Source organism: Electrophorus electricus, chromosome 23, assembly GCF_041902795.1.
Source record: "Electrophorus electricus isolate QZ-2024a chromosome 23, ASM4190279v1, whole genome shotgun sequence".
In the NCBI taxonomy this organism is placed as follows: Eukaryota; Metazoa; Chordata; class Actinopteri; order Gymnotiformes; family Gymnotidae; genus Electrophorus; species Electrophorus electricus.
The window spans coordinates 1,008,085-1,030,298 of NC_137519.1; the positions used below are offsets into that span (position 1 = coordinate 1,008,085).

General features: G+C 39.7%; 1 protein-coding gene across 1 annotated transcript; it reads left to right on the plus strand.

Annotated features, from left to right (window-relative positions):
• The first annotated feature begins 417 nt into the window (after positions 1–417).
• arhgap1 (Rho GTPase activating protein 1) lies at positions 418–13,003 on the plus strand. The gene is made up of 12 exons (XM_027033156.3): positions 418–2,349; positions 3,065–3,157; positions 3,267–3,354; positions 4,429–4,560; positions 4,699–4,785; positions 6,249–6,347; positions 6,481–6,591; positions 7,086–7,162; positions 7,501–7,578; positions 7,748–7,876; positions 10,291–10,394; positions 10,803–13,003. The coding sequence occupies exons 1-12, from the start codon at positions 2,214–2,216 to the stop codon at positions 10,971–10,973; spliced, it is 1,305 nt and encodes a 434-aa protein (XP_026888957.2). The 5' UTR covers positions 418–2,213; the 3' UTR covers positions 10,974–13,003.
• Positions 13,004–22,214: the final 9,211 nt, after the last annotated feature.

The following is a 22,214-nucleotide window of genomic DNA, read 5'->3' on the forward strand; positions in this document are numbered from 1 at the left end:
TTATGATGCATTTTGAAAGCCTGAGAAGCAGTGAATTCAGTACATTTTGTGGAAAGAGGAAGGGACACCTTTATTATATAGCTTAGAACAACTTGTGTTGGCTGGGAAACTAGAGGAAAGAAGACATGGGAGCAATTAAACATGAACCAACCGCAACTCACGACAGTACTGCTGCTTTTGGCTGGTGTATCTTTTTCAATTCTGCAGTGTTACCCCTCAACCCCTACAAACGCAACCGTCTGTGTGAGTAGTTTCTTAATATACATGCGCAATAAAAATAACCATTTATTATCTTTAACTCAGACTTTTATGATGAAATAAGTGTTGAACGGTTGTTAACCGGAAGTGCTGCACTGAATTAGCTAGTTAGTCACAGTTACGAAATCTTCAGTAAACAGCATCGAACGTCAGGTAAGGTTAAGGTTTTTCCTTTTGATTTTACAATTACGAATAAGTTTTGAGTTCAGCGTTTACTATTTCACCTCGGAGCTATTTCTAGTGCAGTGAAAAACTATTGTTGGATGCATTTGAGCCAACTTGAAGTTAAAGCAAAACTGGTTCCTAGCTCTCTGTCCAGTATCTAGGTTAGCTAACGTTAGCCTTGGTTACCTCTGGTGAGCGATAGCTAATGTTAGCTATAAGTGTCACGATAGCTAGCGGTTAGCAAACAGAGAATTATCTTCCTGCGGCGTAATGGCATTGATTTAAAACAAATAGCTAGATAACGACAGTTTAGTATAATGTAGGTAGTGATAATATTCTGACGGACAGACGTCTAAAACTCACTTATCTGCATTAGTTAAATGTCTGGTTAGCAACGTAAGAGTCAAAAGGCTTTACTTTTAGAAGCTGGCCAATGTTACTTAAAGTTTAAGGTGGCACCAGTACTAAGGTTTTGTTGACGCAATGCTTTGCAGTTGCAGCCAGTTCTGAAGTTTAATGGTTTTGTTTATTTAAACGCAGTATTTAAGAGTACACGGTTAAATCGTAAATAACAGGTCATGTGTTGATGGAAATATTGCTAGGTGTCTACGACATTAATTAATATTGCCTTAAGTCTATAGCACACCTGAAACAATAGCTGCATATTTCACATTACTCACGTTAAATAGAGCTAATTTAACTTAATATATCTGTATATGATCTTAGATTACTGTTGATTAAGGAAGCAGGCGGTAGTAAAAAGAGCTTGCTGACAGGCCTGTTACATTTTAGCCGTCCTGTTTGGTAACTGCTCAGTGACACGCTTGTTGACTCGAGGGGGACGTGGTTTCAGCGGCTCCCGGTTTCTTCTTATCTTGCTTTAGATGGCCAGCAAAGTGCAGGCCCAACCACTGCGGAGTCAGATTTCCGCTTCTGAGGTGTGCACGACACGCAGCTACAGCACGTCCACCGCCCTTCTGTTTATTTACATCCACTGCCGGATGACACATGATGGTATCAGCTTTGATGAGCACCTTTGATAAGCATCATGTGAAGCGCTATGGACTGTGCTTAAGTGGGACTGGCTTCGCGAGGTAGCGGAGCAGTAGCGTGCCATGCTGCCATGCCGCTCTGTAGCTCGAGCCCTGTATTTAAAGAAACGTCATTGCAGATGAGCATCTGCACAAAGCAAGCGCTCGTGCAGTTATCCTTACGGATTTAAAGGTGCCTCCACTCACTCTGCACACTCACGTTTACATTGGCTCATATTCTTGAAGATGGGTTCTCTGCTGATTTTATTTATGATTATTTCATATTGCGCTTTAACAGTATAAGAAGTTATTATACTGTTGAAGGTATTTGTACTAAATGTTGGCATTTCTTATACATTAAGTGTATATTGCTACCAGATTTAGAAAAAGCTCAGTGAAGCTGTTCCCTGTTGTCATCCTTTATGGGGAGTGAGGGGGGTGGGGCTTGGCTGGGTTGGCAGGCATCCAGGCAGCAAAGAGACTACTGGTATAAGACATGGGAAGTACTTAGCCAAGCCACCATTCATGAATGTTGTGTGGAAAATGCCTCCTCCCCCTTTTGCTGAAAGGGGGTGTGCTTCATACAGAGGTAGTATGCACATGTTTTGGTGTGTTTATAAGCATAGCCAATGGTTTGATATTCATCTAATGTGACTGAGAGATGTGTGTGCTTGTGTGAGCATGGAAATGCCTGCATGTATCTTACAGTGCATCTTTGGCAGGATCTTGTGTGTAGCAGTGCTGGTGTAGAGGACCATCATGTCCTCAGATCTGCTGGTGGACCTCCACGATGAGTTGGGTGGGGACGACTCGCCCAGTGCCGCCCTGGACCAGCTCAAATTGGTGCCCGACAAGCAGTGGCCACCGGATGACCCAGTGAGCGTCAGCAAGTCAGGTGAGCAGCATTCAGTAGGGAGCTGTAAGTGTGTTCATGGGTGGGTATGGGTGTGTGTGATTTGGCTACTTTAATTAGTTGTTTGAATGGAAGGGCAGATCAATGCTTATGGGGCTGCAGAAATTGGCAGAAGCACTGGTCCACTGTATTGGTGAATCAGAAGCACTGGTCCAGTCTATTGGTGAATCAGTTGGTATGTGGAGAGAAATGCACTGGGAAAGATTAGCTTGTACACATACACAGCTTTTATCACTTCCATGCTACTTACCTGTCAGGCTTTATTGAGGCTTATCCATTACCATGGGTTGCTATAGTTCTTCATAGTTTGCCAGATGTCATTCAGACATGCACAGCCAGAACTTCAAAAGTTTTAATTTCCATGCAAATGTGTCTGTTATGTAGACTGTTGGTATAACATTCATTTGTATTGCTTCACATTTGCTTCACACTTTTATTCTATTGATTAATCAGGGTAGGCTGGTGTGGTCTGTTAATCTGAAGAAATTCAGCCAAGGTGTTGTTAACAATAAGGTCATTACATGTGTGTCATGAAAAGTCACATCGTTTTGTGAGGCTACAATAAGAGGATATGGGTCAGGATACATGCAGGGTGTGTCCCTTAAATTAATTATTGCAAAATTCTCTCTCCTGACCTGTTTACTTACAGTTAATTTCTAGCACAAATTAACCTATTATATTATTAACTGCTCTGTAGCTACAGACATTAAGAGCCTCAGTCAAGGTTTTCACTTGGCATGGGATGACCCATTTTACGACATAGCAAGGCATCAGATAGTGGAAGTGGCAGGTAAGCTCTCTGGTATGTTTATTACCTAAAATTGATACAGGCAGTAAACAAGGATATTTTAAACAGTAAAGTCTGAACTCTCCCTCCCTCCTGTGCATTCTCACTGCAGGCGATGATAACTTTGGCCGAAAGGTGATAGTGTTTAGCGCGTGTCGCATGCCCCCTTCACATCAGCTGGACCACCACAAGCTACTCATGTAAATATCTGTTTTTCCTAAACCAGCACTTCAGCCACTCTGAGCAAAGTCAGCTAGTTTTGGTTTTGCTTCTGAGACTTACTTAAGTGTTTTGCGGAAACACCACTTCATCCAAGCCACTCATGTTTTCTGCATACAGAAAGTTTAATTACACTGCAGTTCTTTCTTCTTAGGAGGAAGAAATGCCAGATAGCAGCTCTTAGCAAGCAACACTGCAAGTGTTCCTGTACTGATATATGTAAAGACGATGATGTTCTGTACTCGTATGTAAAGTTGATGTTGAAGTTTGTTAATGATCATTGATGATTATTGCTCGTTGTTGACACGAAGGAGCTTAACAGGTTTCCTGATATGAATGTATGACAGCCAGTTTTTGCTATTAATCTAATGTTGACTTGCGTCAAGTCAAATTTATTTATATAGGACTTTTTACAACACGTCACAAAACAGCTTTATAAATGTAAGGGTTCAGATCCATAATGCACAAGCCAGAGATGACAGTGGCAGTGAAAAAACATGGGATTTAGGAAGAAACCTTTGGAATGATTTATTACATTATGTTTAATCCAAGTAGCCAGTAAAGATGTGGGAGTCTCAGCTACTCCAGTGGGTCTAGGGTGGGTGAGCTGGTTCTACATCCATTGGAGTTGATGGAGTGGGTGGATTGATATGGCAGCATCAGTTCATCTACTGGCAGTACTGGGACATTTTCTGGTGTCATCATAGATGCTTAGTCAGTGATGAGCAGTACTAGTACAGTGTTGGCATCATCTCCACAGTAACATGCAAATAAAACAGAAGGTATCATTAGATCACTAAAGATGAACAATGCATGGCCATATACAGTTCATAAACAGTTAGTGAACCATCCATATACAGTAGATGTGCCAGTGAATACCACGCAGCTCTGGCAGGTTTATCTGTAGCAGCAGAACTAAAAGGGAGGACCACAGTCCTGAGGGCTCTCTGAGAATGTGTTTAAATGGGCACTGCAACCATCTGAGTTTGTGTGGCTGATTGTGAAGTGTGCATTTATCATTCAGCTGTGTACATCAGTTAACTATGACATTGCAGGTACCTGAAGCAGACCTTAGATAATTATGTGGAGAGTGACTACACGCTAATCTACTTCCACCACGGCATGACCAGCGAGAACAAGCTCTCCCTCAGTTGGCTGCGAGATGCCTACCGCGAGTTTGAGAGGAAGTATGTAGCAATGATTGTTTGACCATGAGAAAAAGGACCATAAAACCATACTCTAATGTTCCAAACTCTCTACATCTTTTTGAAAGATATCTACAGAAATGCATTGTGAACTTTCCTGTTTTTGTGTGTTCTTGTCAGGTATAAGAAGAACATAAAAGCCTTTTACATTGTCCATCCCACCATGTTTATCAGAACGGTTCTCATCTTCTTTAAACCACTTATCAGGTTGACACTAAATATCATTATATTGATTATATTAATACACTGCCTGGCCAAAAAAAGGTCACACACACTAATATTTTGTTGGACCGCCTTTAGCTTTGATTACAGCACGCATTCACTGTGGCATTGTTTCCACAAGCTTCTGCAATGTCACAACATTTATTTCTGTCCAGAGTTGCATTAATTTTTCCCCAAAATCTTGTATTGATGATGGGGAATTTGGACCACTGTGCAAACTCTTCTCTAGCACAAAGATTCTCAGAGGGTTCAGGCCTGGACTCTGTGGTGGCCAATCCATGTGTGAAAATGATGTCTCATGCTCCCTGAACCACTCTTTCACAATTTGAGCCCGATGAATCCTGGCATTGTCATCTTGGAATATGCCCATGCCATCAGGGAAGAAAAGATCCATTGATGGAATAGCCTGGTCGTTCAGTATATTCAGGTAGTCAGCTGAGCTCATTCTTTGGGCACATAACGTTGATGAACCTAGACCTGACCAACTGCAGCAACCCCAGATCATAGCACTGCCCCCACAGGCTTGTACGGTAGGCACTAGGCATGATGGGTTGCATCGCTTCAGCCGCCTCTTTTCTTACCCTGATGCACCCATCACTCTGGAACAGGGTAAATCTGGACTCATCAGAACACATGACCTTCTTTCATTGCTCCAGAGTCCAATTTTTATGCTCCCTAGCAAATTGAAGCCGTTTTTGCTGGTTAGCCTCACTGACAAGTGGTTTTCTTAAGGCTACACAGCTGTTTAGTCCCAATCCCTTGAGTTCCCTTCGCATTGTATGTGTGGAAATGCTCTTACTTTCACTATTAAACATATCCCTGTGTTCTACTGTTGTTTTACTACAATTTGATTTCACCACATGTTTAAGTGATCACCGATCACGATCATTCAAGATTTTTTCTGACCAAATTCCTTCCTTGAAGATGATGTTTCCCCACTGTCTTTCCATTTTTTAATAATGCGTTGTACAGTTCTTAACACAATTTGAGTAGTTTCAGCAATCTCCTTAGATTTTTTCTCTGCTTGATGCATGCCAATAATTTGACCCTTCTGAAACAAATTAACATCTTTTCCATGACCACAGGATGTGTCTTTCGACATGGTTGTTTAACAAATGAGAAGCTACTCACTGCATCAGTTATGGTTAAATAACTTGTTACCAGCTGAAACATAATCACCCATGCAGTAGTTATCCAATGGGAGGCTCTTAACTAAGCAAATAGGTAAATCCAGGTGGTGACCTTTTTTGGCCAGGCAGTGTATAATGTATAATATTTCACTATACACAGGCAATAGAATACTTTTTTTCTGTACTATCTTAGCATACATGTGTATATGTGTACATAAATATCTTAAATATACTTTATGGAAATACTTAATGTGTCTGATTAAAATGGGAGTAAATTAGTGTATGTCTCTTACATGTGTGTGTGTGTGTTATCCACAGCTTTAAATTTGGCCGTAAATTACACTATGTGAACTACCTAAGTGAGCTGGAGGAGATTGTCAAGTGTGACCAGCTGGTCATTCCCAGTCGAGTCCGAGCGTAAGAGTGAATTTTGTCCCAGTGAAATCAAAGCTTTACCCACACTCACAATGGCATAGGAAGCATATCATAAACTACAATGATATTCTGAAGAACGTTCATGATGCGTAACCCACTGCACATCTGCCTGTAGGTATGATGATAAGATCCGTCTGAACCTGAAGCCGTCTGTTGTGTCTGGACACATGTACCCTCCACACAGCCCCCCCCTCCCCTCTCAGCAGTTTGGAGTGCCTCTGTCATTGTAAGTGCCTCTGTTGGTGTAAGGTGTGTCTGTCCAGTTACCCTTATGGCAGGTTCTGCTTTCATAAGCAGTTGTTTTAGTTTGACTGGTGTGAAGGTGAGTGCATTGTGTGTGTTTATGCTGAGAGGTAGGGGATCTGAATATGAGACTATTCCCCTGTGTGTGTTTAGGATGAGAAGTAGTGGGCAGTGGGAGCTCAGTGGTTAAAGTACTTGACTGATAATCGGAAGGTTGCTGGTTCAAGCTCCACCACTGCCAAGTTGCCACTGTTGGGTCCCTAAGCAAGACCCTTAACCCTCAATTGCTCAAGTTGTACTCACTCATAATTGTAAGTCACTTTGTAAAATGGAAGTAGGGGTTCTGACTCTGAGGGTGTTCCACTGTGTGTGTTTAGACTGACAGGTATGGGGTCTGACTCTGAGGGTGTTCCACTGTGTGTGTTTAGACTGAGAGGTAGGGGGTCTGACTCTGAGACTGTTCCCCTATGTGTTTAGACTGAGAGGTAAGGGGTCTGACTCTGAGGGTGTTCCACTTGTGATGCGAGACACCATTAGTTTCCTCCGGGAGCAGGGTGAGCACCATCTCTTCTACCATTTGTCCATTCACTTTCTCGTGTTAGTTTTCAGGAGGTCATTCATTCAGTGTATATCTGTATTTCAAAGGCAGGATTATCTATTAAAAATGACTTACTATAGGCAGATATCTAAGTTTAATTTTAGGCTTAAATGTGTAGTAGTCTAGTCTAATACTAGTCTTCATTTCTGGTAAGCCAGCTGTGTGATTTGTAAAGAAAGGTTTGAGGTTAAGTGATACAGTTAACCTTCAGCCACAATGAAACTTTCCCAAGTAACCAAGCCAGAAGATTTGGCCTTTGTCCTCATGAGGTTTCTCTCTGCCCCTGTCTGTCAGGTCTGCAGACAGAGGGAATATTCCGGCGTTCTGCTAATGTGAGCCTGGTGAAGAACATCCAGCACAAATACAATTCAGGTACCATCTGGACACGTTTGAGAAGCTGCTGCTCAGGCTGTGCTTTGTCAGTTCAGAGCAACTACTGCCCTGATTTCAGCAGCCAGCTGCTGTTGTGAAGTGGGTGTGTGTGGGTGTCTAGGTGAGGAGATGACTATTATAAATACTGATGTGAAGTGTGTGTGTCTAGGTGAGGAGGTGAATTTCTTTCAGCTGGAGGATGTGCATTTGGCTGCTGTCATCCTGAAGACGTTCCTTCGTGAGCTACCAGAGCCTCTACTCACCTTTAAACTATACAACGATGTGGTAAACTTTCAGAGTGAGAGCACACCACGTTTACCAGCTCCACCACACCACCAATAACACTGAATACACCTTTAGATGAGAAGCACCATGGTGAACATGATAATCTCCACAAGGGGGCAGTATTTTCACTTTATTATCCTTTATGTGCACTGGAACCACCAGAATGCTGTATGTTTGCACTTACAAATCAATATTTGCTACATTATAATATTAAGCAAAACAACCTAATCAACCATTATGTAAGTTCACAAATGCAGGGAGTAATCAATGGTGCTGCTGTTGCAGTACCAAAACAACTTTTAAGTAACTTAATCAGAAATATTCACTTGAACAGACTCGCATAATAAAGTTCTGTTCGCCTGGCTACTTATGGCTGGTTGTTGCTCTTAGTCACATGACTAAAATATGCCTGCTAACAACCATTTAGCACACATATGAACAACGATATAGTACACTCATTAACTAAATAACTAGTAGCACTGTGTGTTCATCTACTTTGCTAGGTTGGGCAACTTGCCTGAAATCTGTTGTACTGCATTATACTGTTTTCTTTTGTAAAAACTAAAGTATATATGACCTTAGTAAATATAGCTACAGCTTAAGACTGTAATGGCTACAGCTTTAGAAGGGCTTCATTTGTTCCCCATTATTGGGCTGTAGCCTACACACATTATCTTCATTGTGGAAATGTCTACTGTGGGGAAAAATACACCAGTGGTACTATGTCAGAGTGACGTGTGTGTGTGTGTGATTGTGATTCTGATTCTGATTCTGATTTGATTTGAATATATGAGACTGATAAGTTGAGACTGATTTAATGAGACTGATTGATTAATAATGGATACATAGTAAATCATGTATTGTAAAGAATTAGCAGAGGAAGCAAAGGAATCAGTGTTATTTTACTTTATACAGTATCTTATCTGAGTGCTCTGTTCAGGAGAGGTCTTTGGACACTGTACAGTCTGAACACCTCTGTTTAGTGTGAGAGGTCAGGAGCTAACACTGCCCAGTCTGACCATCTGCAATTGTTCTGACAAGAAGCCCAGTATCCAGTGATATATGGAGTGATTTAGACCCAGTTAGTGTAGTTTCTTGTCTAGTGTGGAAGGAACTATTGTGTTGAATGCACAGCTGTAGTCTACAAACAGCATTTTTACATATACTGCAGTGTGCAGTGGGTGAAGGCACTGGAGCTTTTTATTTTAATGTCTACCTATAGGAGAGGAGAAGAATGGAGCTGTGATCTGATTTGCTGAATGGTGCAGGGAGGGGCTTTGTAAATTTCTCGGAAGGGAGAGTTGCAGTGACCTAGTGCAGTGGTTCTCAAACTTTGTGGATGGTAATTACCACTGCCCCCCCCCCCCCCCACCCCCCCCCCCACACACACACACACTCTAGAAAAAATCTTTACTTTTAGTTGCATGTTCAGGATGAACTGTGATAAGATGGCATTGAGGGTTTGTTTCAGAACCTTATTAGATGAAATCAAGCATTGTAGCATGTCATTGTTGTTTTCCAAACCATATTTTACAGAAGTTTTATCTTATTTTCAGATTTTGGATTTCATCATTACTTGCACTTGATGAAACAGACCTTTTCTTACCATAAACTTGCCCATATTGCTAGCTTTATAAACAGCTATTGCTGACCTAAGCATAGCTACAAGCGGTGTAGTGCTATTCAGGTGACAGACGATCTAATAAGTTGCCGCAGAATGGCCGTGAACTGTGATTAGTTGGCCCCTTTTAAAAATTTTAATAATGTTTAATAATCCCCATTCAGTTTTTGTTTAAACACGTACCACTTTTTAGACATTGCTGAAGCAGATTTAATTTTAAAAAGTAAAGTTATACAGAAGATATACAACAGCTGATATATTTCTGTGCCCCCCCAACACCTCCTTGTAGCCTCCAGTTTGAGAAGCACTGGTAGTAATGTGCAGCTCTTCCTTCTGCTACAAGTTATTTTCTGGAAGCATTCCAGCAGAACTGTATTCAGGGTTGCCTTTATCAAAGTCCCCCAGCACAATAAAAACAACCTCCACATGCCTGGTTTCCTGTTTGCTAATGGTGTCATACAAGTGCTGCAGTTCCAGGTCATTGTCTGCTAGTGGAGGAATAAACACTGCAGTAGTGATTTATAGAGGAATAACCAGAACGGGTGACTTATGATTGTGGTGTCACACACTGTGTTTATATGTTTTGCTGTTTAATGTAACTGTGTTTCTACTTCTACCTTTTCCAGTTGTGTGTGAGCTATAGCTACAGTAAAAGCATTACCTTTAGAAGTACACATTGTATTTAAACATATTGTATTGAATTGAGTATTGAAACAATGGAAGGGTTTCAGATAAAGCCCCACTGACGCCTACACGTTTATGAACTGTCACTCTAAACACTTTATCCTGGTGTCGCTTTCCCTCAGATGTAGACAGTGTGTCTCAAGCCATAACGATCCGGAACATGCTGTTGTCCCTTCCTGAGGAGAACTACTCTTCACTGCGCTACTTGTTTCAGTTTCTTGCTCAGGTGAGGAAAACTTCAGACATGCAGGCTAAAAACAAAATGCGCTGGTCAGTTATTTTTGGTGTAATCCCATTAATCTATTTGTGAAATAGCACCACCGTGACTGCCTGAAGAAACAAGGCATATTGATCTTGTCTTAGCACATAATCACATTTATTTGATTTGCTAGAAGACAATTAGCAGTTTTCCCCAGATGAGGGTGCTGACTTCATAGATGTGTCTGGAAGTGCAGGCTTGTGATAGCACACTGATGATCATATGTGTAAACTCGCCATACCACTGATTATTTTCTTCTGTTACTGTTGTGCAGTTCTACAGATTTGCCTTGAAAGCAAAATATCAACATTTTCAATGTAGTGTTTTTATGCTTAAATGTGACTCTTTAAATTATTAACCATGAGTTTCGTGTAGGTGTCAGCAGAGAGCGAGGTGAATAAGATGACCAACATGAACCTGGCTGTGGTGTTTGGACCTAACCTGCTGTGGGGTCAGGATGCTGCCATGACACTTAGCTCCATTGGACCAATCAACAACTTCACACGTATCCTGCTTGACCTGCACGAACAGGTCTTCACTCAGTAAGGAGCGGTGGACATCCCATTCCACCCCGTTTGTGCCCCTCCTGCTCTCTGTAACTCCTACTTCTCCTGATGTGTCATCCACACCCTGCCCCCCCCCCGTCCTGTACTGTTTCTTTTTTACTCTGGGGTGAGGCTCTGTAGGAGGGAAACTGCCAGGTACAGAATTTGACTTCTTGTATAAGACTGAGGGCCTTTTTTCAAGATGATATTTTCAGACAATACAGACAATCAGTAATTTTTCATTTCTGCTATGATGTATCATAACAGTACTGTTGTGACAGAGAATCTTTATGTAGGTTTTGATCAGAGACTGAAATCAGTCACATTCACATAAATGTAGCTCAGTTTTTAACATCATCTTTGTAAGGTTTGGGGTGGGGTGATTATTTTGCTATGATATTGGCCCTTTTCAGTGGTTTTCAGTTGAGTCAGTGTATAAGCTTTGCTGTGAAAAAGAAAAGCCCTTTCTACTATGGACCATAGTCACTGCTATGGATCAATATAAAGCACTACTACAACTTGAGACACTTGTTTTAAACTTATGATACTGCCTTTAAAATTTCTGTTATACTTTTTTTGTTTATTTTTTTTATTCTTGTATATCATTTGTATTATCTTTTCTACTGTATTGCTGTCAGTCATTTTGTTTCATGCTGTAGATAAATGCAGTATGATGCTTGTTTTACATATCCATTCTGTATACCACATACATTTCATTTACCTTATCACATTGAGTAATCATAATCCACATGGTAATCTCAGAGTTACTGGCATACCTGAAAATGAGTAAAGTGACAGGGGGAGGAGTTAACCCTTAATCACCACTCTTCATAGGACCATTCATACATCTGGAGCTGGAGAATAAGGCTCTGGGTCATTAGGTTGTTCTGTTGCTGAGAGACCAGCATATTACAGCTAAACATGCTAATGCCTTGAATTGTTAATGATCCCGGAGTGGAGAGCATTCAGAGTAGTACTTATGCTCTTCCTGCAAAACCACTCATCTGAGCTGCCATTGTCCTGCCTGACAGCCTCGGATGTCTTTCTCTCTCTTTTCTCACCTTAATTATGTATGGGTATATCATATGTGGGTATGTTTGTTGGGTTGCTTGTGTATCTTGATCTGCAGTGCTGTACACTTTAAAAAAAAAAAAAAAAGGGTAAACACCCAAAGTTCAAGTTGTTGTTCATTCCGTAGAGCAGGTTTCTCGCAATCTGCCCTAAAGGACAGTGCTTCTGTTGGCTGTTCTGTCTGTCATGGGCTTTGGGGATTGTACAGAGAGCTGGAGTTCCTGCCGCTCAGTAAGGACTCCTCGTGGTGTCTTTGTTTTCTTGTACATTTTTAGGAAACCTACAGATCTGAAGTTGTTATATGTGTTGATACTGTAGGGTGAAGTACAGCATTGTTATTATAGGAGGGCTATGAACCAACAGGGACTATGATTTTTCTTAATTTCCGCAATAAGAAGAAATTAAGATGGCTGACTATTTCACACAGTATGCAGTTCTTCCCTGTGAGATATAATGTACAGAACAACAGGACTCCAGGGGTGCAGCAGGGTTCAGGAGAGTGTGGGTCTACCCAAGTGATGTGTTTTAAATTTCAATATGGAGGTATATCTGTTTACTCTGTATGTATGTCAGTCTAAAATCCACATTGATATGTGAACCGGTGACTTAAATCATCTAGTGAACCTACAGAAAATTTTAATCATTAAGCCTACCCTGTGTTTGTGTGCCTTATTAAGGTCAACAGGCTATTAGATTCGCTTGTTTAAGATTAAAGCTCTGACCTTTGCTCAGATCTTTAACCATTGTGTCATCCTATTGTATATTATAATCCATTGCCAAACAGTTTACCTGTGCTGTGGATATGTGTATTTCTGGTTTTGGGGTGAATGTTGTTTTCTTCTTGAAGGTTCTTTATTTTCATCTTGGCTGTTTAAATCCAGTTATTTTGCTTTTTGAGATCTGTACTTTTGTAAATGTGGTTATACATGGTATATGAGTAATAAATGGTATATGATGGTATATAGTATTTGTGCTATTTTGTATAAAACACTAAACTTGGAGGAAATAACCTGAATTTGTAAAAGGTTAATATAGACATTCAACAGGTATGTACAATGTCAGGCATTCAGTTACCAAACAAAAGGTGATGCTATTTTTTTTTTTAATCTGACTGGCTGTTTTCTCAAATCTGTCCTCTGGATCCAGTAGATGGTTGACTTTAGCTGTGTCTCAGTATCCAGCACCTGTGGATACAGTATCCAGCTCAGTGGTTAAGGTACTTGACTTGTAATTGGAAGGTTGCTGGTTCAACCTTGCCACTGTTGGGCCTTTGAGCAAGGCCCTTAACCCTCAGTTGCTCAAGTTGTACTCACTCATAATTGTAAATTGCTTTGGATGAAAGTGTCAGCTAAATGCCATAAATGTAGCAGTTATTCTGTGTTCTTAATGGTGTGATTCAGGTATTTTGGGAGCTAAGAAGGAGAGAGAAATGTACACTCTCAGGACTGAACTGAGAAACACCATTCAGGAGCTCTCTGGAGTCTGGGCTGAGAAACTCCACCCTGGAGCTCTTTGAGGACTGCACACCAAAAACGCCGTATTTTAAGGCGTTTATATGTTTTTAAATGGCGCTAAAGGCGCCGCTTTATAGTAATATAACGCGCTCCACCTACCGGTTTTAACGATCAATAGACTATGGAAAGCCGAAGTGGTCAAAGTTTGCCTCAAACGAAATACCTTTTATTTGTAAAACGGCAAAAAGCAGCATTTTAGACGTTTTTATGCTGCAAAATACACCGTTATTTTTCACTACATTTTACAATGAACATATGCTCTTCAGTAGATCGACCATATCAATTTTGATTACATAACTTCTTCAGGCACAAACGTCCAATCAAAGTGTACAGTCCCACTTTCTGACCACATGTATTCATCTGACATGTTCCCAGCCAGTTGAACAGCAGCAGAAGAGGAATATCTTGGATTAAAGAGTTGCCAACTTTAAAATCTTGAGTTTACAATGAATAAATTGCATGTAATGAAAGAAAAAAAAGAAAAAAACGCTATACCAGTAAGCACTGCTATTGTGTCAGATTGCAGAGATCATCTTACTGACCAGTTGAATTTTTTTGAAGCGAGTTTCTCCTTTTCAGCAAGCACATTTGAAAAGATTGGGTGATGTAGAAGAAGCGGACATGATTAAAAAAACTCAATCACTGTTTAAGTACTGTCAAATACACACCCTTTGTACAAAATGTGCCTCAACAACAGTAAGTATTTGTATAAATTGTACTTGGGCTACATTTGTTATTGTTTAACCAAAATATTAAATTCAATAAGTTGGTGTTTTTCAGAACTCCCTCAAATGCCATAATGTCTAAAATAAGTGTAAAGGGCAGAGCTGGGAAGCTGCCATTTTCCCAGTGGTTAAAGCACTTAAGCCTCAATTTTTTAAACTAGTGAGTTTAGTCCTAATTTGGCATATAGTCTGGAGAAGGCACCCTACATCATTTGATTATCAGTCAGTCATTACTTTTGAACTTGTTGCACACTGTCCTAGAGAGACTGTCCTCTGCCTATCCAAGTTTCAGATCAACAATAAATCCTTTGTTAGCCAAATGATATACTTTAATGTAACATGCTTTTATAGTAAAAACAAAGTGGATTTTCTGGCTTCACAAATCAAGTGTCTTAACACGCAAGGTGTGATCAAAATGTGATGCTGCTTAAATACAAATCTAGAAAATTGTTGGTAATGTATTTGTTATACATTAGCTAAAATGTACAGTATTTGAGACCATAATCTAACCTGTGGTTTGTTCCTCTTTAGACGCTGTCATCAGTAAATGTAAAACCACACACACAAAGATTATGGAGACCATGGCAAAATACCTCAGAGGGCGGGTGGTGGTAGCTGAAAGAAATTGCATTTTTTAATTGCCTGGCTTATTCAGTTTCCTGTTGTACTCTACTAGTTATCTGAGTGAAATATTCTAATAAGTGGGCTGTTTTAATTTTTCATTCTGGCATCTTTTACAGTGATTTCTTTCCCCTCTCATACAATGTGGAAAATCATAACTGGAAATTTCACTGTACCATTTGATTACATTCAAGTTCACTTGTATGTATGCTATGGCAAGTAAGTTAAACGTGAGCAACATTGTACTGAAACCATTAAATATATAAATGATTCAATTCCAAATGAGCATATAGAATAACTGAATGCCCAATTGTGTGTGGTGTGGAATGGAAAGGAAATGCAGTGCATTCAGTGTTTAAAAAGACTTCTGACAACGCGATATCAATGATGCTTCACTTTTATAAATGGAAACAAACGGTGGTATGTTGATACAATTGTGACGTTGGAACTTTGAAATGCTTTTCAGTCTTTGAAAACAAGATGCTGAAGCAATGTTGCTGAAGCAATGTTGCTGTATCAATGACGATTCACTTTTTGAACTTGAAACAAAATTCAACGATTATTCCACCTCGATCCATGACATTGATTCAACAGTGAATAAAACACAGTTGATTCAACAGTGCCAGCTGGTATCATGGCAGCTGATCTTAACAGTTTTCCAGGCTTTTTTAACCGTGTTCTCTACACGCTTATTTGTGGAAGTACTTAACAGTGCAGAGTTTTCAGGAGAATCGCTAAAATGCGAAAAACATCTTTCACAAGGGGACTGAACAGGCATACGTTATATGACCCCATAGTATAGTGTGCGTTTGTCTTATATTAGACACTATAATTCATACTACAATGGGTACTTATGTGCAGTACTCAGTGTAAAGTACGTAGTAGGCCATTTCCAACATACCAACAAACACTTAGACTCCTAACAACATTCTCCTATCTCTGTAACATGCTTGAAATGTTGAAATGGTATTCTCTGGTTAAGAGTGTCTTGTAAATGTAATAACAACACCAGTATGTAGGTTGGGCTATATATATATATATATATATATATATATATATATATATATATATATATATATATATATATATATATATATAGAGAGAGAGAGAGAGAGAGAGAGAGAGCAGTATAACACTGGATGATTGTAATGCACAGACTGCTTATATTTTCAGTGTAATACCTGTGCATGTAAAACAATTAGTGTGATTTATCATATTATTAATTATTTATGATTACTCTTTAAACATGAGGTTGGCCAGGCCTTACAAATTGCTTATTTTAGATTTTCTTTGTAACATATTCCAATGTTTTTTTTTACTTAGTTATTAATCATTTTCTCAAATATAATACAAATCACCTACTTTTTTAAACAGTGTAGATTATATGACATTATTGGCTTTCCACATTCTGCTAACCAACAATCAGTTGTGAACTTCATATCTGAGTATCCCACAAGGTCATGAGCAACATGAATTCCCAAGAGACAGAGATTAAAGCAGGGCATTCATTCTGTGGTACAAAGGATGGGCATTGTTAAAAGAATTACTTAAAAAGGCAGCCACTTTTTAAATTTAATTAATCGTTAGTGTCTACCTTATTTCCTTAATTCATAATATATGACCCTAGACAGATACAGAGTATGTTTACAGGCCTACATTTCTTCAGTTTCCAAGTAAAGAATTTCAGAGTTATGCAAATTTTCATTATGGGGAAAAGATCCATCAGAAAAACAGAGCATGTGTTTCCAGTGAACCTGACAACACTATGTGCTGCAGGGTGAGTGCCTCCACCTTCTCCTTTCTAGTTTGATTGGATTTGCTCACTTCTGCAGAACTCTGCAGAATCAATCACTGGTTAACTCCTGACATAATTAGCCAATTGTAATCCAGCCCTTTTTTCATGATAATATTAATAGTCACGAGACAAAAAACAAACAAAAAAACCTACATTGGTAAACCTCTGTGGGATTTGAGTACTTGTATAGTTTCTTATCTACTTTTTTAAAACATAGGACTCTTCTTGGATCTACTCATGTTTTTTTTGTTGGTTTTTTTTTTTTTAATGGGTTCAAGCACACAAGTGCCTGCAAAACCTATTTTCTTAGTTACAGAGTTTTAGGGGTTCACCCACTAAGTGATGGGACACTGTTGTAATTGAAAGGATGTTTTTCTTTTGATCCCAGAATGTGTGTAAAGTTATATTTCATATATTTCATTTGCCAGATGGCTTTTATCCAGATTGAATTACAGTTTTCAATCATGTTACAGAAGTGTTGTGTTAGGAGTCTTACCTGAGGACTCTCACTGGTGTAGCACAGAGCACTTAAAACCCAGTCCCCCACAGGGTAAATTGTTACCTACTACACCATGACAACCATCACATAAGTACTCAGAAACCCCACTCTCTTAGTTACAGTGTGTTAGGGGTTCATATACAAAGTGCTGGGAGACATTTGGTAATTGTAATTGTAAGGATGTTTTTCTCTTGGGCGGTGCTATAAAAAATTTACATGAAAACAGAAAAATGAATCATTCCCATTATCTTTTAAACTACAGAGCTTCCAGTCTATAAGCTACACACACACACACACACACACACACACACACACACACACACACACACACATATAAAGCATAAACAAAAGTCATCAGCTGTACCATCAAAATAAAAGAATACACAACATAGTACTGAGGTGTACACTGGATCAGGCACTGACAACAGCTCTGTGAAGATTGTGCAGTGTCGATGGTAGGAACCTGTGGGTATATATAGGGAGAAAAAGAAAGAGGTGTGTATATGCTAATAGGCAGGAGAGTGGGAACATGGCAAGTAAGCAGCTAGAACACCAGCCCCACTGCTCTCCTGTCTTTCACTCATATGATCTAAAGCAGCTACCTTTTATGAGATTGCTGTCTAAGCAGATATGCAAACAGAAAAAGGCTAAAATCATTAACATCTCCGTGTGTGTGTGTTCTTTAGTCGGTCACGCCACGCCCTCTCGTGTCGTCCACCTGATCCTTGTTGTGTGTGATCGTCTTGAATGCATATATATGTCTCGTGTGTTGTTGTGCGTTTGTCGGTGTTTGATGCATGTGTGCTAAATGTAGGTGTTTTGTGGTAATAAAACGTTTGTCTTAAGGTGCCTCGTACCTGCATCCTGCTTAAGCCTCATTCTGTCACATTTATTAGACAAACACGAACGATAAACACCATAAATGACCAAATTAGGCCTTAGTGGCTAGTCTGGAATTGAGGCCAGGATAACACTTAAAGATACAATATTATTGTGATGGGTACCCAGTGGAATGAATAAAGTCATAGTTTTTAAAAAAAAATACTGCAAACTTGATTTGGAGATAATAGTATCAACTTGGGTTATTGCGTTGTGATCTATTTTGAACATAATGGTGGAAAATTTGAGGAATACTGTGTAATAATAAATAATAAATGTAATTGACCTTGATGAAAATGTCTAAAGATTTACCCCACCTGAGGCTGTTAGACAAACTCCGGACTATGCCTCGTTTGTGTGTAACATTGAGCTCATCAATAAATATTGAACCAGCTATTCTCTTCAATCAAGTCCAGAGTCTGCATGTTTATTTCTATTTAGTGTGTATTATACAAAACAATTTGATTTTTTCGGAAAAGCAAGGAATGAAACAAAAATAATGACAATAAACCAGGTGCAGGTGTATGTTAACAACAGGGGCTTTGTTACAAATAAGACTCCCATGCGACAGGCCGTATCACCTGAACAGTGGGAAGGGGAGCGTTCTGTGACAAATACACATTGTATAACGTTTGTTGTTCTACTTACTATTTGGACGTTTGTAAACTGATACAATCAGATATTGTTAGTGGAGCTACGTCTGATGACGCAGTTTAGGTTTTAAAACAGTAAATAACTGTACATGCCCAGTACATGCATAAGAAAAGTCCATATGAGCCATATTCTTCCAGAATTTGCATATCCATAACATGCTTTCAATGCAGAAATCCAAAAAAAAAACAAAAAACAATCCAACACGCCAGCACAGCTGTTGGCATTTTCCAAATAAGTCCACAATTATGGCTCCACAGTTACATCAGTGTACACAATGGAGGAAACTATGATACTGGGGTAATAAAAAGAATGTTAACAGCGAAAAGAGGCCTAATAGTGCATTAGACATATTAATAACATAAAACATAAGGGAGTATAGAGATTCTATGTCCTTTCAGAAGATTTGTGTACAAGGCAGTGGCCTCTGTAGATACTTCTGCAGGCTTCAGCAAAAGATCCTGGTTAAGCTTTGGTGGACCTCAGGATAAGATATATGACCTCTCCACCAGAGACAGGACTATATAGTAAAACAATCTTCTTTAGGACAATGTTAAGAGAAGTCTTCTCTTGGAATGTGGTGGTAACGGGTTGCAACTGGTGGCTGCGTTGAATATCAGTTTTCATATGTTGAATAATTTAAGATTTGGATGAAATGATGGTGAATGCAAACACTATTGTGTAAAAAGGTGGGGTGAATACATAATCACTTCTGACCAAATGTGTATAAAAATGTGGAATCTTTGTTTGGTTGTTAGATATTCTCCGGATGTCCGTGGTTCCGCCAAAAATGTGTCTGTAATATGTACCGAAGCTGAAGGCAGTTCTGGTCCCTTAGATCTTCCACTCTACAAAGTGTAGTCGCAAGGCTAATCTAATTTGATTGTTACAGTTAAGACAGCATATTTAAATAGCCTGTGAAAAAACACTCCTAAGTCTAGCGCACTAATACTTTGACTCAGCAAAATGCACTTTTTAAAAATCAATCTCTAAGCCTCCGTGCCAACCCTTTAACCTATCTTCAGCAAACTCACTGGCTATAAACTAGGCCTTAGTCTCATAGAGCCCAGTGAGTTGCTTAGCCTGTGAAAACCACACTGGCAATGACATGGCAAAACACACTTTAAAAAAAAACCCCACAATGCATGTGCATCAATGACTTGACCTAGCCGTACAAAACTCAAGGGATTTAATCCAGGCATTGGACAGATGGATGACATTCAGTTTAAAAGCCCTAGCTTTAAAGTTGCTGGATGGGTGACACTGTGCATTTCACTGTAAAAATAGACGTCTGATAGAGCCCACTGCTTGTTGTGACCTTCCACGTGTTAAGCTCACTTAGGCATTCTTGGGAGGCCTTAACATCAAAGGTATGATCATTTCAGCCCTTTGCACTGTTTTTGGCTATGTTGTGGTCCCGCCAGAGCTAATTTTCCAACTTCACCACACATGGTACTAAAATATGTGTCTCTAATATTTACCAAAGCTCAAGCCAGTTCCGGTCCCTTAGATCTTCCACCATACAAAGGTTAGTCGCAAGGCTAATCTAATTTGATTGTTACAGTTAAGACAGCATATTTAAATAGCCTGTTAAAAAACACTCCTAAGTCTAGCGCACTAATACTTTGACTCAGCAAAATTCACTTTTTAAAAATCACTCTCGAAGCCTCCGTGCCAACCCTTTAACCTATCTCCAGCAAACTCATTGGCTATAAACTAGTCCTTAGTCTCATAGAGCCCACTGAGTTGCTTAGCCTGTGAAAACCTCACTGGCAATGACATGGCAAAACACACATTAAAAAAAACCCCACACAATGCATGTGCATCAGTGAGTTGACCTAGCCGTACAAAACTCAAGGACTTTAATCCAGGCATTGGACAGATGGATGATATTAAGTTTGAAATCCCTAGCTTTAAAGTTGCTGGTTGGGTGTCACTGTGCATTTCACTGTAAAAATAGACATCTGATAGAGCCCACTGCTCGTTGTGACCTTCCACCTGCTAAGCTCTCTTAGGCATTCTTGAGAGGCCTTAACATCAAATGTATAATCATTTCAGCCCTTTGCAATGTTTTTGGCTATGCTCTCGTTCCGCCAGAGCTGATTTTCCAACTTCACCACACATGGTACTAAAATATGTGTCTCTAATATTTACCAAAGCTCAAGCCAGTTCCGGTCCCTTAGATCTTCCACCCTACAAAGGTTAGTCTCAAGGCTAATCTAATTTGATTGTTACAGTTAAGACAGCATATTTAAATAGCCTGTGAAAAAACACTCCTAAGTCTATCGCACTAATACTTTGACTCAGCAAAATTCACTTTTTAAAAATCACTCTCGAAGCCTCCGTGCCAACCCTTTAACCTATATCCAGCAAACTCACTGGCTGTAAACTAGGCCTTTGTCTCATAGATCCCAGTGAGTTGCTTAGCCTGTGAAAACCACACTGGCAATGACATGGCAAAACACACTTTAAAAAAAAACCCCACACAATGCATGTGCATCGATGAGTTGACCTAGCCGTACAAAAATCAAAAACTTTAATCCAGGCATTGGACAGATGGATGACATTAAGTTTGAAAGCCCTAGCTTTAAAGTTGCTGGTTGGGTGACACTGTGCATTTCTCTATAAAAATAGATGTCTGATACAGCCCACTGCTCGTTGTGACCTTCCACGTGTTAAGCTCACTTAGGCATTCTTGGGAGGCCTTAACATCAAAGGTATGATCATTTCAGCCCTTTGCAATGTTTTTGGCTATGTTGTGGTCCCGCCAGAGCTAATTTTCCAACTTCACCACACATGGTACTAAAATATGTATCTCTAATATTTACCAAAGCTCAAGCCAGTTCCGGTCCCTTAGATCTTCCACCATACAAAGGTTAGTCGCAAGGCTAATCTAATTTGATTGTTACAGTTAAGACAGCATATTTAAATAGCCTGTTAAAAAACACTCCTAAGTCTAGCGCACTAATACTTTGACTCAGCAAAATTCACTTTTTAAAAATCACCCTCGAAGCCTCCGTGCCAACCCTTTAACCTATCTCCAGCAAACTCATTGGCTATAAACTAGTCCTTAGTCTCATAGAGCCCACTGAGTTGCTTAGCCTGTGAAAACCTCACTGGCAATGACATGGCAAAACACACATTAAAAAAACCCCCACACAATGCATGTGCATCAGTGAGTTGACCTAGCCGTACAAAACTCAAGGACTTTAATCCAGGCATTGGACAGATGGATGATATTAAGTTTGAAATCCCTAGCTTTAAAGTTGCTGGTTGGGTGACACTGTGCATTTCTCTGTAAAAACAGACGTCAGGTTTAGGTGATTGTTACCTAAGTAAATTCCTTAAAACCTAACAAGCAAATTCTGGCTTAGATCACCAGGACAGGAAGTGTGCACTCTTGTATTGTCTGAAGTTGGACACTACTTAGCATAATCTTAAAGGAGTTTCCTCGCTCTAACATCAGTCAGAGATTTGAGGTGAAGGC